Below are 15,856 nucleotides of genomic sequence, written 5' to 3'. Positions count from 1 at the left end.
GCGTGTGTTGGAGTTTTAAAAAGCCAGGTTGTTTTGTTTTTCACAACTTCCTGAATTGCTGGTACTGCTGAGGCTGTATATAATGTAACAAACAAAGTTTCCATGCTGCCGATAAACTATTTTAAACATTACAGTTGTTTGAAATACATGTTTTTGGTACACATGATGAAGTATTTTAGTAAAATCTTGTTCTGCACAGGAGTTGCTTGTCACTAGAAGGGAAAATTCATGATACATGCACACTTTAAAATGCAGGTAATTGATCATAAATAGCTATCCTCTTTAAATGTTAAACTTCTATTCAGTGTGCATCAGAGATATAGGGCCCAAATTTGGCCCTCCGGTTTTTTCGACGCACCTCCGAGCCCCCCACCAACATTTTAGATCAGAAGCAGCACCGAAAAAAATACTTGCGATCATGGCTGATTCTCGGGCCGTCCATGGAGTTGGCGTGGCGCAGAACAAAGAGAGGGGGGCGGAGCTAGGTCCCAGCACTGAAAACAGTGCCGGGACCTCTGCACATGCGCGCTAGAGTCTGCACGCATGTGCAGTAGCTCCTGGCAGGCCGTTTCTGCAAACGCCGCTGCAGGCTGTGTGGGAGGGGCCAAAGCATGCCGTCCCTCGCCCTGGCCAAATGGGCTCCCTCATCAGCGGCCCGCTGCGTTCCCTAAGGTAGGACTCCTATTTTTTATTTACTGATTGATTTTGGTGCTTTAAGTGCAGGGTTCCTTCTATTTTGTTATTTGTTATTTATTGATTGTTTATTACATTGGTCTTGGTGCTTTAGAGGCAGGGTTCCTCCTATTTTATTTGTTAATTAATTGCTTATTACTTTTTGTGCTTTGTTTGGTGCTTGGTGCTGCTTTCAATGTAGTTACTTGCGCCGATTCCTTAACTGTAAGTAAGGTCTTTCTGTGCGGACAAAAGTGGACACATACGCTGCCCTAAGTTAGTTTAGTACAACTTTTTTCTGGCCAAATTGGTATAAATGGTGCAAGTGGCTGGGAACGCCCTCTTTTGAAATAAAAACTGCCCTAACAAAAAACCTAACTAACTCACTTACACTGGCGCAAATTAAATGGCCATATTTGCAACTAAAAAGATACACCAGAAAAATCAAGTCACACCAAAAAAAACGGTACAACTCATGGGGAAATTTGGGCCCATAAACCCAGTCATAAAACAGAGTGCTCAAAGAGAATAACTTGCGTCTGATTATCAGTGTGTACTAGCTTTCGGATACTCGTCTGGTCCACTTCAGGACTTGCCACAGGTTCTGGAAGTATAGCCTGCACTGAGTCTGTCACATGATACCGTGCATATGGATACACACTGTAATACTCTAGAATATTGTCTCCTTCAGCATCTGTATCCTTAAGTTTCTGACGCAACTGATGAACTTTGTATATCAGGAGTAAAACTGCTGCACATGCCAAGATAAAAAAGGCCAAGAGTATATCAAAGGCTTGGTTCAGCTTTGCTAAATTTTCTTTACAGATTAATAAAGGTTTGATCGAGATAGATGCCATGTCTGAACCTGTAAATATGGTTAAATTTGCAGGTGCATATTCAATTGGTAGCTGCACTGGTAGCATACTTGTGAACTGCTCAGTGGCTTCTGCTGCAAGTGTTGCATCTCTGAAGTCTTGCACTGTTACAGTACTGTGCTCCTGCTTGAAATAAACATTTGGGGCATCAGTTTTCACTGAATTCAACGCTATACTAGTAGTTGAAGATCTAATTTCAGTATCTAATTCCAAAGGTGCCAAAGTGATATTGCATCTGCCGACCTCACTTATACTGATATAGTGCAAGGGCTTACCACGCAGTTGGGATGGACTCTGACAACGAATGTTTAATCTAAGTGAGGATGAAAATAGCCATCTACGCAAATTGAGCAAGTTACAGTTGCACTCCCAAGGATTGCCATTTACCAGTAAATGAACTAGAGAAGCCAGTGGCCTAAGGACCTCAGGATGCAAATTTGTAAGATGATTATTGGCCAAGTGTAGGACTTTTAAAGTTGTTGCCATTCCGTCAAAAGCATCTGACTCAATAAAGGATATACTGTTATGGTCAAGCTGCAAATATCCTAGATGCAATATTTTAAAAGCATCAGAACGAACATGAATGATGCTATTGTTATTTAATGCTAAATGCTTCAAGTTGTTCAGTGCAGCAAAGCCATCTTTTGGTATCGCTTTTATTTTGGCATTACTGAGGTAAAGATATTTGAGATTTTTGAGTCCACTGAATGAAAAAGGATGGATCAGCTCAATTGGGTTATTGGATAAGACAAGCCTTTTAAGGATCTTAAGCTGAACAAAAGCATTTGATGGGATCCATGTCAAGCAGTTGCCCTGCAAATTGAGAAATTCCAATCTTGTGAGCTGTCTGAATGAGGAATTAGATATCCATGAAATTCTATTGTTCGCAAGATGCAGTGTATGAAGACTCATCAAGCCCATGAACATTCCATCAGTGAGCATGCTAATGGAGTTTCCTTCGAGTTGTAAGTATTGAAGGGCAGTCAAATCAAAAAACAATCCTCCTGGAATGGAAAGAATTTGATTATGTTGTAGGTATAAATATCGAAGTTCTGAAAGGCCTCCAAAGATCCCCAGACTGAAGTGCTGTATCTGGTTATTATTCAAATGCAGGTATTGCAAGTTGATGAGACTAACAAAAGCTTCAGGATGTACATAGATGAGATCGTTATTATCAAGGAAAAGTGCTGACAGTCTGTTAAATCCTTCTAAATCCTTTGAAATTATATTGGAAATGTTATTGTTGCTAAGGTAAATCAACGAAGTGGTCTTTCCAAAATTTTGAGGAACTGATGTTAAACCTAAATTGCAGCACTGAACCAGAGTCCTTGTACAACGCTGACAAACAATAGGACAAACCAGTGAAAGGCCTTGAGGTATCAGAAGAAGAAAGCCAACCAGCAGCTTGACAACTGTTGTTAGGTAGCATTTGTTGGTATTGTAAAATCCATACATTTTCTTGCGATCTTGTTTTCTTTATAACCTATTGTTTCATCAATGCAAGAAGACAGAATACATTACCAGAGGCAGATCTAGTTCTGCTTTAATTTTACTTCTACTTTGTGACAAAACTATAAAACCATTATTTTATCTGCACTTTACATTTAAAAAGACGACTTAAAGAAAGGCTTGTATTTATATAGCGCCTTTCACGATCACCGGATGTCCCAAAGCGCTTAACAGCCAATGAAGTACTTTAGAAATGTAATCACTGTTGTTGTAGGAAACGCGGCAGTCAATTTGCGCACAGCAAGCTCCCACAAACAGCAATGTGCTAATGACCAAATAATCTGCTTTTAGGGATGTGATTGAGGGATAAATATTGGCCAAGACCCTGGGGATAACTCCCCTGCTCTTCTTCGAAATAGTACCATGAGATCTTTTATGTCCACCTGAGAGAGCAGACGGGGCCTCGGTTTAACGTCTCATCCAAAAGATGGCACCTCCGACAATGCAGCACTCCCTCAGCACTGCACTGGAGTGTCAGCCTAGATTTTTGTGCTCAAATCTCTGGAATGGGACGTGAACCCACAACCTTCTAACTCAGAGGTGAGGGTGCTACAAATTGAGCCACAGCTGACATAACTTCTTAAATTCCTCATTTTAAATGATTTCCTGTCCCTTTTTAGATTGCACCAAATGACACACAACAATCCCCAACTGTAAAGGTATTCATACCACTCTTTATCTAGGAACAAAATTATCCCTCATTCAAAAATGGATAATCTCAATAATGCTGCCACAACATAATTTCAGTAATTTATTTTCCCCCTCTCATACTGGTGTCAATTTCTTGCTAGGCTCTTCCTCTGTCACATATCACCCAACTAGCCACTTTTCACATGTAAACTTTCAAAGTGTGTTTGGAAGGCATTTGATAGTGGACACTAGGCTTTCTGGCTTCATCCCACTGATTTTCTAGTCAATCTAAGGTGGAGAGGATCAGAAAAGAGCTGTGGATGCGCTGCACTATGTCCCTACCTCGTATCATAAAATGTGCATGCAAATTGAATTACAATGAGGAGGAACACTTTTCTGTATTTCCTGCTGTTTGCCCTGTTTCAATGCTGGACACCAGGGCCAACTGTTATAACCTGACACCTGAAGTTCAAATGTCAGCAGAGATGCCTTCATTTTTTCAGGAAAGGGACCTGTGCATCACACTCATAGTGCTACCAAAGATATACTACAGGAGTAGCTTTAAACATTTTGTTGAAAAGCATTGGCGATCTCTCAGGCTTCTCGGTAGCTCCCTTTTCGTTCTGCTGTGGTAGGTCCCCAAGGCTTGCCACAACAAGACTTTGCATCCACCATACAAATAACTCCATGGTTGCTGGGTTGAAAGGCTGGGTATCTCAAGAAGTCCCATCTCAGAGGGAATACTCTCCTCTCCTCTCCTCTCCCCTCCCACTCCTTCACCCAATCAGAAAGTTTAGACTTGGGAGTCATCATACTTGAGGGCTAAGCCCACTCCATAGAATCACAAAGCACAGAAGGAGGCCATCTGGCCCATCTTGCCTGTTCTACATCCCACATTACAACAGTGACCACACTTCAAAAATACTTATTGGCTGTAAAGTGCTTTAGGACATCCGAAGGTGCTATATAAATGCAAGTTTTTCTTTTCTTTCAAAGAGCTATCCAATTAGTCCCACTCCTGCACTCTTTTCCCATTGCCTTGCAAATTATTCCTTTTCAAGTATGTATCCAATTCTTTTTTGAAAGTTACTATGGAATCTGCTTCCATCACCTTTTCAAGCAGTGAATTCCAGATCATAACAACTCACTGCATAAAAACATTTTTCATCTCCCCTGTGGTCCTTTTGCCAATTATCTTAAATCTGTGTCCTTTGACTACCGACCCTCCTGCCAGTGGAAACAGATTCTGCTCCATTACTCATCTAATATTTACACAAGCACACTGCCAGCAAAACTCAATTGATAGTGATGAGGAGCAGAAACTCTGGCTAATTTTCTTTTCCCTAACCTTGAAATGCTGAGGACAATTAGTTATCTTACCTGAATCCAGCTATCTACGCACAGACTAGGGACCTGGAATGCTTCCTGGTTTGTATAGCTCAGCTACTAATGCTGAATCACTGGGGAGCCACTGACCTTTTGAGCAACCTATGCAGGATTTTTCCAAAATCTATGAAAAAGAATGTCAGAACTAAACTATAAAAAATAAGTTCTATTTTGAAGTAGCAAAACAGGCTATAAAGTCAAAATGATACCAATGGATCTGATCAGTATTGTTTCCAAATTTGACCTGGAGATTAAATTCCTACCACATATTCGCGCCATCGCTAATACCGTCTATTTCCACCTCTGTAACAGCGTCTGACTCCGCCCCTGTCTCAGCTCATCTGCTGCTGAAACTCTTAATCATGACTTTGTTACCTCTAGACTTGACTATTCCAATGCACTCCTGGCCAGCATTACATGTCTACCCTCTGTAAACTTGAGGTCACCCAAAACTCGGCACCCCGTGTTCTAACTCGCACCAAGTCCTGTTCACCCATCACCCCTGTACTCGCTGACCCACATTGGCTCCCTTTTAAGCAATGCCTCGATTTTCAAATTCTCATTCTTGTTTTCAAATCCTCCATGGCCTCACTCCTCCCCATCTCTGTAATCTCCTCCAGCCCCACAATTAAATACTGAATCAATACATAATATATCAGTAAAATAATTTAAACCTCGCTCTGAGAACACAAGTTCGCAAGTCAATTATTAACTCTATTTGGCGCCAATAGATTTTGATTGATGCTGAAAGGTTAGACACTGTAAACAGAAAATTTTTTCATATTAACGACAATTTGTGAAATCTTCTTTTCAGGGAGGCAGCTATTATTAGGTATCTCATTGCTGAGCAAAACTGTGCTCCACAAAACAGCTCAATGATCAAATTTGCTAACCATTTGTGAACCCCATTAATATTTTTGCACTGAAATCAGAACAGAATTGCAATTATTTTAATTTATTCTAAGATTAAGATATGCCATGAATCTATACATTAAACTAGTTGTACTTTCCAAACTCCAGACTTAGAGTTGGAAAATCATTTTGCAAATATCTTCAATTTTTAAAACTGGGTGTATTTTGAAAAGCAAAAGTGGCAGTGAATGGTCAAAACATAAAAATTCCTCGTATGAAATGATCCATTTTGCAGTACTCACAAGCTATAGTGACATTTTCAACATTGCTGTTAAACATTTTATTTTACAGCAACAGACCATGTGGGAAGTGCATGATATTCCTTTTTAAAACTAACCCCCCCTTTCCTCCTCTTGCCAATGTTTTCTAACAATTTGCCGTCCCCCCCTCTTGAAGGCAATGATTTCTTGCAGGAGGATAGTTTCACAAGCCCAAGAGCCCTCTGGTACTAGCATCAAAGGCCATTATTCATTTGTAAGCATTGGCAGTGAGTGTTGACATGCTACTCAACAAAACATCACAATCAAATCCACTCCCATCCTTACTTGATGTTCATTATTGCACATTTTCCAACATAAATATTTGAATAGAGACCAAGTGCAAAAACCATGGTCGGTTTTCCACTCTCTAAGTTAAGGGTGTGGAGGTCAACTGTAGAGACCATATTGCTGTCCTCGATTTATAGTACCCATTAAAGGTGGGCACCTGGCCTGCTCAGCCAATGGCAAACAGGCCGCTAGAATGTAATTGACCAAATCTTAGTTAACTTTGTCCCTGCCGACGAACAGATTTCTCTTCACTTGACATTACTGGTCAGAAGAGCCTCTCACTACAATCATAAATTTAAAGCACAGAAAAAGATTATTCAACCAAGAGTATCCATATCAGCTCTTTGCTAGAGCAATTCAAAACAAATCCCACTATCGTGCTCTGCCCTCTCCCCATAGCCTTGTACCTTCCTATGCTACAAATAGATATCTATTTTCCCTCAATACTCTCATTGTGTGGAACCTATCATTTTATTACTGCTTGATGCAGTGGTTTTCTAATGTATGACAACTTGCATTTATATAGCACCTTTAACATAGTAAAATATCCCAAAGCACTTCACAGGAGCGTTATCAAACAAAATTTGACACCAAGCCACATAAGGAGATATTAGAGCAGATGAGATAGGTTTTAAGGAGCAACTTAAATGAGGGAAGAGAGATAGAGAGATGGAGAGATTGAGAGATTTAGGGAGGGAATTCCAGAGCTTGAGGCCTCAGCAGCTGAAGGTACAGTCAACTATGGCACTTTATCATCATGCTACCAAACAGGTATTTTATGCAAGCAATGTTTTATAGGAAAACACACTGCACATCACCTTGATTCAATTGACATTATTAAGTTACAAATTTCAAAAAGCTTGAGTAAAAACAAAGACTTTAAATACACAGGGGTCGAAATTCGGTACTGCTGTTTTTGAGGCGGTGACACCGCCTGATTGCTGATTTTACTGCCAGGCGTTAGGTGCCGGCTCCAACTGCCAAATTCAGTTTTAACACCCAAAGATGAGAGAGCAGCGCTAAAAAGTGGCATTGTACACTCATCCTCGGGCGGGAGCTCAGGAGACCTACTGAATTTCGCAACAGAAGACCATCGCCATGCTAAGTGAAAAACAGGAAGAAAAAAGAAAAGGGAAGAAAAAAAACTCAAAACTTCTCCGACAGACACACAAACTTCTCCACTGTTACAACCAATGAAAAGAAGATGAAATAAATAAAGAAAAAAAAACTTACCTCGATCTCTGGACGAATACGCCCGAGCACTGTGATGTTCCGTCCACTTTTCCCAGGTAGTACGCCTTGCCGTTAGGCATCCGTACAAACCAAATACCGTGGGAGTGGGCGCTAAGGGGGCATTGCACGCTGGATGACGTCACCACGTGAGTGGCGTTAGATGGTGCAGTGTTACCTTTAGGTGCCTCTACCAAAGAGCCTACCAAATTTCTCCCGAGCTATGGATGCCGCTCAACACCGACGGTAGGCCTTTGCCACCCGTTAGCCACCTAGCACCGACCGGTGCTAACGGGCGGCGTTATAAAGGGAATTTTGACCCCAGTCTCACTTGAATGAATCAAATAATACTGTGGATACAATTGCTTCATTATCACAAGATTTCAAGATAATGAGCACGCACATATTTTAAAACATGGATTTTGGTTAATGAACAAAAGAATTCACTTACAGGAGGGGAGTGGAAAATCTCAACTTCAGGAATTGTACACATCCCTTTGGTGTGTATCCGCAGTCAGGCAGGAACTTACTATTCTTAATTTTCCTCTACAGTGATTGGACATAATGCATATTTCCATGGAAACAGGAAATGGTGCAACAGGACAAATCTGATTGTTCATTGTGGATTGTTTCTGGCAAGGCAATTTCAACTACATCTGGTCTTCAGAAAGTAGCACTTGAAGAACTAATTTCAGTTCATTAGAATTAAATTCTGCTTGATAATTACCAATAATCTGAGCAGGTTGATATGTGAGAATTGACAAACAAACCCACTTCCTGACTATGGAATATTAGTTTTAAATCCTTTTTATACTGTTAAATTAATTATCTCTGCCAAAGCTAGCTTCAAAAGAAACTGAAACAAGCAATGTTTCAATCCCAAAGAATATAGGTATTGGAGATAGTGCTGCACAGTCAGTCAAGTTCCACTGCAAATGGTTAAATGGTGTTAAGTAAATTGCTTAAATATTATATTCCTCCACACAATGAAAGTACTAACGCGGATTAGTGAGGAAGCAATCCTTTTCATGGGTGTGCCTGTAAAAATCTGCATCTATATAAAATGTGCAGCCAAACAGAAAAGTCTGCAGCTTCAACATTTCTATCAGATTTTTAAAAATATAGTCCAGAAAAATCTGATGACCCTTCAAATATATTTTGTCTGCTAAAAGTCCCTTATTTATCCGAGCTCACTGAAAAATACTATATAATAATCTCAACAAAAGTTTAAATTGCAATGCCTTTAAAATTAGAGGGGCGATTTTAGAATTCATTTTACATTACTGCATATAATGATGTCAATATTCAGAAATTAATTACCTACCACTGAGTAAAATATTATTGACAATCTATTGCAAAAGTGTCCAAAACCTAAATTTTGCTCACTGCAATAAGTTGCACATTTTCTTGTTTGTAGTACGCATTTCCCTTCCCTTCCCAGTTCTTTTCCTCTGCCAATTCACTTTGCAATGGTATTGTAATACTAAATGAATCCTGCATTAGTGCTGTCTGATTAACAAACCCACTCATTTGTATTTTCTTCAAACAAATTCCAACCCCTGAACACTGCCGGGAGCAAGTTAGAAGCTCCTTAAGCATATTCTCAGTGCTTTAAAAAAATAAAACAGCTCAGCAATATCTGGCAGGAAACATAAGAATGAGGAGCAGGAGTCGGCCATACAGCCCCTTGAGCCTGCATTCAATAAGATCATGGCTGATCTTCGACCTCAACTCCACGATTCCACCTGATCCCCATGTCCCTTGATTCCCCAAGAGTCCAAAAATCTATCTATCTCAGCCTTGAATATATTCAATGATGTAGCATCCACAGCACTTTGGGGGTAGAGAATTCCAAAGATTCACAAGCCTCAGTGAAGAAATTTCTTCTCATCTCAAATCTTAAATGGCCGACCCCTTATCTTGAGACTATGCCTCCGAGTACTAGACTCACCAACCAGGGAAAACAACCTCTCAGCTTCTACCTCTCAGCAATTCCCTGCAGAATCTTATATGTTTCAATGAGATCATAAAAAATTGTGACACAAAAGGAGCCCATTCGACCCAGTGTTCGTGTCGGTCGAAAAAGAGCTACCCAGCCTAATCCCACTTTACAGCACTAGGTCCATAGCCCTATAGGTCACGGCCCTTTAAGTGCACAATCAAATACTTTTTAAATGTGATGAGGGTTTCTGCTTCGATCACCCTTTCAGGCAGTGCGTTCCAGACCCACACCACCCTATGAGTGAATTTTGTTTTCCTCATTTCCCCTCGAATCCTTCTACCAACTGCTTTAAATATCCTTCAAGGCAAATGAGCCAAAGGTGGGCAGAGGAATCGTTACAAGGACACCCTCAAAGCCTCCCTGATAAAGTGCAACATCCCCACTGACACCTGGGAGTCCCTGGCCAAAGACCGCCCTAAGTGGAGGAAGTGCATCTGGGAGGGCACTGAGCACCTCAAGTCTCATCGCCGAGAGCGTGCAGAAATCAAGCGCAGACAGTGGAAAAAGCATGCAGCAAACCTGTCCCACCCACCCTTTCCCTCAACGACTATCTGTCCCACCTGTGACAGGGACTGTGGTTCTCGTTTTGGACTATACAGCCACGAGTGGAAGCAAGTCTTCCTCGATTCTGAGGGACTGCCTATGATGGCGATTAAATCTATGCCCCCTGGTTATTGACCCCTCTGCTAAGGGAAACAGGTCATTCCTATCCACTCTATCTAGGCCCTTCATCATTTTATACACCTCAATTAAATCTCCCTTCAGCCTTCTCTGTTCCAAAGGAAACAACCTCGGCCTATCCAATCTTTCCTCATAGCTAAAATTTTCCAGTCCTGGCAACATCCTCGGAAATCTCCTCTGCACCCTCTCTAGTGCAATCATATCTTTCCTGTAATGTGGTGACCAGAACTGTGTGCAGTATTCAAAATGTGGCCTAACTAGTGCTATATACAGTTCTAGCATAACTTCCCTGCTCTTATATTCTCATCATAGGCAGTCCCTCAAAATCGAGGAAGACTTGCTTCCACTCTATAAGTGAGTTCTCAGGTGACTGTACAGTCCAATACGGGAATTACAGTCTCTGTCATAGGTGGGACAGACAGTCGTTGAAGGAAAAGGTGGGCGGGGAATCTGGTTTGCCGCACGCTCCGTCTGCTTTCTGCGCTATGCCTCGGCTAATAAAGGAAAGTATTCCGTATGCCTTTTTAACCACCTTATCAACCTGTCCTGCTACCTTTAAGGATCTGTGGACATACACTCCCTCTGTTCCTCCACACCTCTCAGTATCCTCCCATTTATTGCATATTCCCTTACCTTGTTGCCCCTCCCCAAATGCATTACTTCACACTTTTTTGGATTGAATTCCATTTTCCACTTTTCTGCCTAACTAACCAGTTCATCAATATTTTCCTGCAGTCCTCCTCACTGTCAACCACACAGCCAATTTTTGCATCATAGAATCATAGAAAATAGGTGCAGGAGTAGGCCATTCGGCCCTTCGAGCCTGCACCACCATTCAATAAGATCATGGCTGATCATTCACCTCAGTACCCCTTTCCAGATTTCTCTCCAAACTCCTTGATCCTTTTAGCCGTAAGGGCCGTATCTAACTCCCTCTTGAATATATCCAATGAACTGGCATCAGCAACTCTCTGCGGTAGAGAATTCCACAGGTTAACAACTCTCTGAGTGAAGACGTTTCTCCTCATCTCAGTCCCAAATGGTTTACACCTTACCCTTAGACTGTGTCCCCTGGTTCTGGACTTCCCCAACACGGGAACATTCTTCCTGCATCTAACCTGTCCAGTCCCGTCAGAATTTTATATGTTTCTATGAGATCCCCTCTCATCCTTCTAAACTCTAGTGAATACAGGCCCAGTCGATCCAATCTCTCCTCATATGTCAGTCCAGCCATCCCGGGAATCCGTCTGGTGAATCAGCTGCAAATGTCTTTATCATGCCCCCTACATTTAAGTCTAAATGATTAAAATATACTGCAAAAGCAAGGGATCGAGTACTGAGCCCTATGGAACCGCACTGGAAACAGCCTAGCAGTTGCAAAAATGCCCGTCAAATATTATCCTTTTCTTCCTGCCATTGAGCCAATTTTGGATCCAATTTGCCATTCTCCCTTGGATCCCATGGGCTTTTACTTTTTTGATCAGCCTGCCATGTGTTAAAAGCCTTGCTAAAATCTATGCAGACTATATCAAATGCACTATGCTCATCAATCTTCCTTGTTACCTCTTCAAAAAATGAGATCACCTCTCATTCTTCTAAACTCCAGAGGGAAGGAAGGTCGAGTCTAGGAATAAATAATGCTTCATAGAATAATAGAATCATAGAAATTTACAGCATGGAAGGAGGCCATTTCGGCCCATTGTGTCCGTACAGGCCAACCAAGAGCTATCCAGTCTAATCCCACTTCCCATTCTTGGTCCAAAGCCCTGCAGGATATGGCACTTTAAGTGCACATCCAAGTATTGTTTAGATATGGTGAGGCTTTCTGCCACTGCTACCCTTTCAGGCAGTAAATTCCAGACACCCACTACCCTCTGTGTAAAGAAATTTCCCCTCATACCTCCTCTATATCTCCCCCCCAATTACTTTAAATCTATGTCCCCTGGTTGTTGACCTCTATGCCAAGGGAAACATTTCCTTCCTATCCACTCTATCCATGCCCCTCATAATTTTATACACCTCAGTCAGGTCTCCCCTCAGCCTCCTCTGTTCCAAAGAAAACAGACCCAGCATCTAAAATCTTTCCTCATAGCCAAACTTTTCCAGTCCAAGCACCATTCTTGTAAATCTCCTTTGCACCTTTTCCAGTGCAAACACATCTTTTCTGTAATGTGGTGACCAAAACTGCACACAGTACTCCAGCTGCGGCCTAACCAGTGTTTTACACAGCTCAAGCATAACGTCCTTGCTCTTGTATTCCATGCCTCGACTAATATGTATTCCATATGCCTTCTTAACCACCTTATCTACCTGGCCTGCTACCTTCATGGATCTGTGGACCTGCCCTTCAAGGTCCCTTTGTTCCTCTACACTTTTCAGTGTCATACCATTTAATGTGTATACCCTTGCCTTGTTGGATCTCCCCAAATGAATTACCTCAGAATTATCCAGATTGAATTCCATTTGCCAATGTTCTGCCCACCTCATTGATATCTTCCTGCAATCCGCAGCTTTCTTCTTCATTATCAACCACACTGCCAATTTTAGTGTCGGCTGCAAACGTCTTGATCATACTCCCGACATTCAAGTCCAAATCATTGATATATACCACAAAAAGCAAGGGACCCAGCACTGAGCCCTGTGAAACCCCACATGGAAACAGCCTTCCAGTCACAAAAACACCCATCAACTATTACCTTTCAGAATTAGGCCACAAAGAGGGGCAATCCATGGCACTGAAGATGCATACAGAAATGAAATTACAAACAGTACACCCCAGCTAATGACTAACCTTGTTGCCCAAAAGAAATCCTGTTGTGTTCTGAGCAAAACTCATTAAACTAAGAAAAGGACAACCTTAATTTGAATTCAATGTGATATCGGTGTATCCTGCAAGATGTAGTTAGCTGCAGGACAAAGTAAAACTGAAAGGTTGTTTCACCTGAAGGTACAGGGCTAGGCCTGGTAAGTAAGTTCTCCAAAATTAGTGTGTGGCTGTAGTGCAACAGTTGGGGAGTTAAGGAATGGTAAAGGGAAACGCTCAGAAAGCAATATATTGCATGCTTGATGTGGGCCTTGCTGGATTCACAAAATAACCAAGAGGAGCACATAAGTCTGAAGTATCTAAAGGTTGTATACCTTGAACAGAGAAATGTTGAGCCCAAGGATCAGCTAATCAAACAGAAGGAAAAAGGTTCCTGGAACATAAGTGTCAAAACATGGTCACCTAATAAATTGATGGAAATAGGGAAGCAAGGTAATCAGTGATCTTTCCAAGGGAGGCAAAAAAAGATAGGAGGTATCAATGCAAGGTACCCGAGGGTCTGGATTTCTCTAATGCATATGCAGTGTTTGCTAGCTGAAGCAAATAAAAATGGCAACATAGGGGAGCATAGTCACAAACAATATAGCATCACGGAGCAAGTCATTACTCATGGGGAAAACATAAAAACCAACAAGCGAACAGACGAGTGGTAATTGTGCAGCATTCCGTAATTATGATCAGGTAATATATTGCATACCTATTGGGAACGGTAGCATAGTGGTTAAACCACGGGACTAGCAACCCAGAGGTCTGGACAAATAATCCGGAGACGCGAGTTCAAATCCCACCACGGCAGCCGGGGAACTCAAATTCAGCTAATTAAATAAGAACTAAGAAATAGGGGCAGGAGTAGGCCATTTGGTCCCTCGAGCCTGCTCTGCCATTCAATAATCTCATAGCTGATCTGATCCTGGCCTCAACTCCACTTCCCCGCCCACTCCTCATAACCCTCAACTCCCTTATCATTCAAAAATCTATCTATCTCCATCTTAAATGAATTCCAAATATTCACGACTCTCAGAGAACAAATTCCTCTTCATTTCTGTTTTAAATGGGCGACCCCTAATTCTGAAACTATGCCCCCTAGTTCTAGATTCCCCCACGAGGGGAAACATCCTCTCTGCATCTACCCTGCCAAGTCTCCTCAGAATCTTATGATTTGTTTCAATAAAATCACCTCTCATTCTTCTAAACTCAAAGGAGTATAGGAACAACCTGCTCAACCTTTCTTCATGACAACCCCTTCATCTCAGGAATCAACCTCGTGAACCTTCTTTAAACAGCCTCCAATGCAAGTATATCCTACCTTAAATAAGGAGACCAAAACTATATGCAGTATTGCAGGTGCGGTCTTATCAACGCCCTGTACAATCGGAGCAGGATTTCCCTACATATATACTCCATCCCCCTTGCAATAAAGGCCAGCATTCCATTTGCCTTCCTGATTACTTGCTATATGTACCCGCATGTTAACATTTGGCGTTTCATGCACAAAAAACCCCAGATCCCTCTGTACCGCAACATTTTGTAATCTCTCCCCATTTAAATAATAATTTGCTTTTTTATTTTTCTCACATTTTCCCACATTATACTCCATCTGCCAAATATTTGCCCACTCACTGATGATTTGGAGATTTGTTGCGTCATCCTCATAACTTGCTTTCCCACCTATCTTTGTATCATCAGCAAATTTAGATATGTTACACTCAGTCTCTTCATCCAAGTCATTAATATAAATTGTAAATAGTTGAGGCCCCAGCACTGATCCCTGTGGCACCCCACTAGTTACAGTTTGCCAGCCTGAAAATGACCTATTTATCCCGACTCTATTTTCTGTTAATTAGCCAATCCTCTAGCCACACCAATCTATTACCCCCAACCCCATGAGCTCTTATCTTGTGCAGTAACCTTTTGTGTGGCACCTACTGGAATTAAAAAAAAGCTAGCATCAGTGATGGTGAAACTATCAGATTGTCGTAAAAACCTATCTGGTTCACTATTGTCCTTTAGGGAAGGAAATCTGTCTCCTTACCTGGTCTGGCCTATATGTTACTCCAGACCTACAGCAACGTGGCCTATCCTTTGAAATGACCTCGCAAACCACTATGAAAAACAAGAAGAATAAAGCCGGATGTACTACCCGGCATCAACTTAGGCACCAGCTTCAGATTCGACAGTGGCACACCCAGCCTAGTCAACCCTGCAAAGTCCTCCTCACTAACATCTGGGGACTTGTGCCAAAATTGGGAGAGCTGTCCTACTGACGAGTCAAGAAACAGCCCAACGTAGTCATACTCACAGAATATTACTTTTCAGCCAAAGTCCCATCCTCCTCCATTACCATCCCGGGGTATGTCCTGTCCCACTGGCAGGACAGACCCACCAGACATGCTGGCACAGTGGCATACAGTCGAGTAGGAGTGGCCTTGGGAGGCCTCAACATTTACTCCGGACCCGATGAAGTCTCATGGCTTCAGGTCATGCATGGGCAAGGAAACCTCTTGCAGGTTACAACAACAACTTGTATTTCTATAGCGCCTTTAACGTAGTAAAATGACCCAAGGCACTTCACATGAGTATTAGGAGA

General features: G+C 41.8%; 2 protein-coding genes across 6 annotated transcripts in view; both read right to left on the bottom strand.

Moving 5' to 3' along the window:
• The window catches only part of ipo11 (importin 11), a 928,775-nt gene that overhangs the window by 190,845 nt on the left and 722,074 nt on the right, over window positions 1–15,856 (bottom strand). The gene's annotated exons all lie outside the window — the stretch shown is intronic.
• On the bottom strand, window positions 980–3,002 carry LOC139232186 (leucine-rich repeat-containing protein 70-like). Its single transcript, XM_070862556.1, has one exon. The coding sequence runs from the start codon at window positions 3,000–3,002 to the stop codon at window positions 1,176–1,178; it is 1,827 nt and encodes a 608-aa protein (XP_070718657.1). The 3' UTR covers window positions 980–1,175.

This window comes from Pristiophorus japonicus, chromosome 2, assembly GCF_044704955.1.
Source record: "Pristiophorus japonicus isolate sPriJap1 chromosome 2, sPriJap1.hap1, whole genome shotgun sequence".
NCBI classification, from domain to species: domain Eukaryota; kingdom Metazoa; phylum Chordata; class Chondrichthyes; family Pristiophoridae; genus Pristiophorus; species Pristiophorus japonicus.
Note: the sequence above shows the minus strand (reverse complement) of the source record. Positions and strands in the feature narration are given on the sequence as shown.

Excerpts from the sequence above, each read along its gene's own strand:
- LOC139232186 (XM_070862556.1), bottom strand. The coding sequence starts at position 3,002 with ATGTATGGATTTTACAATACCAACAAATGCTACCTAACAACAGTTGTC.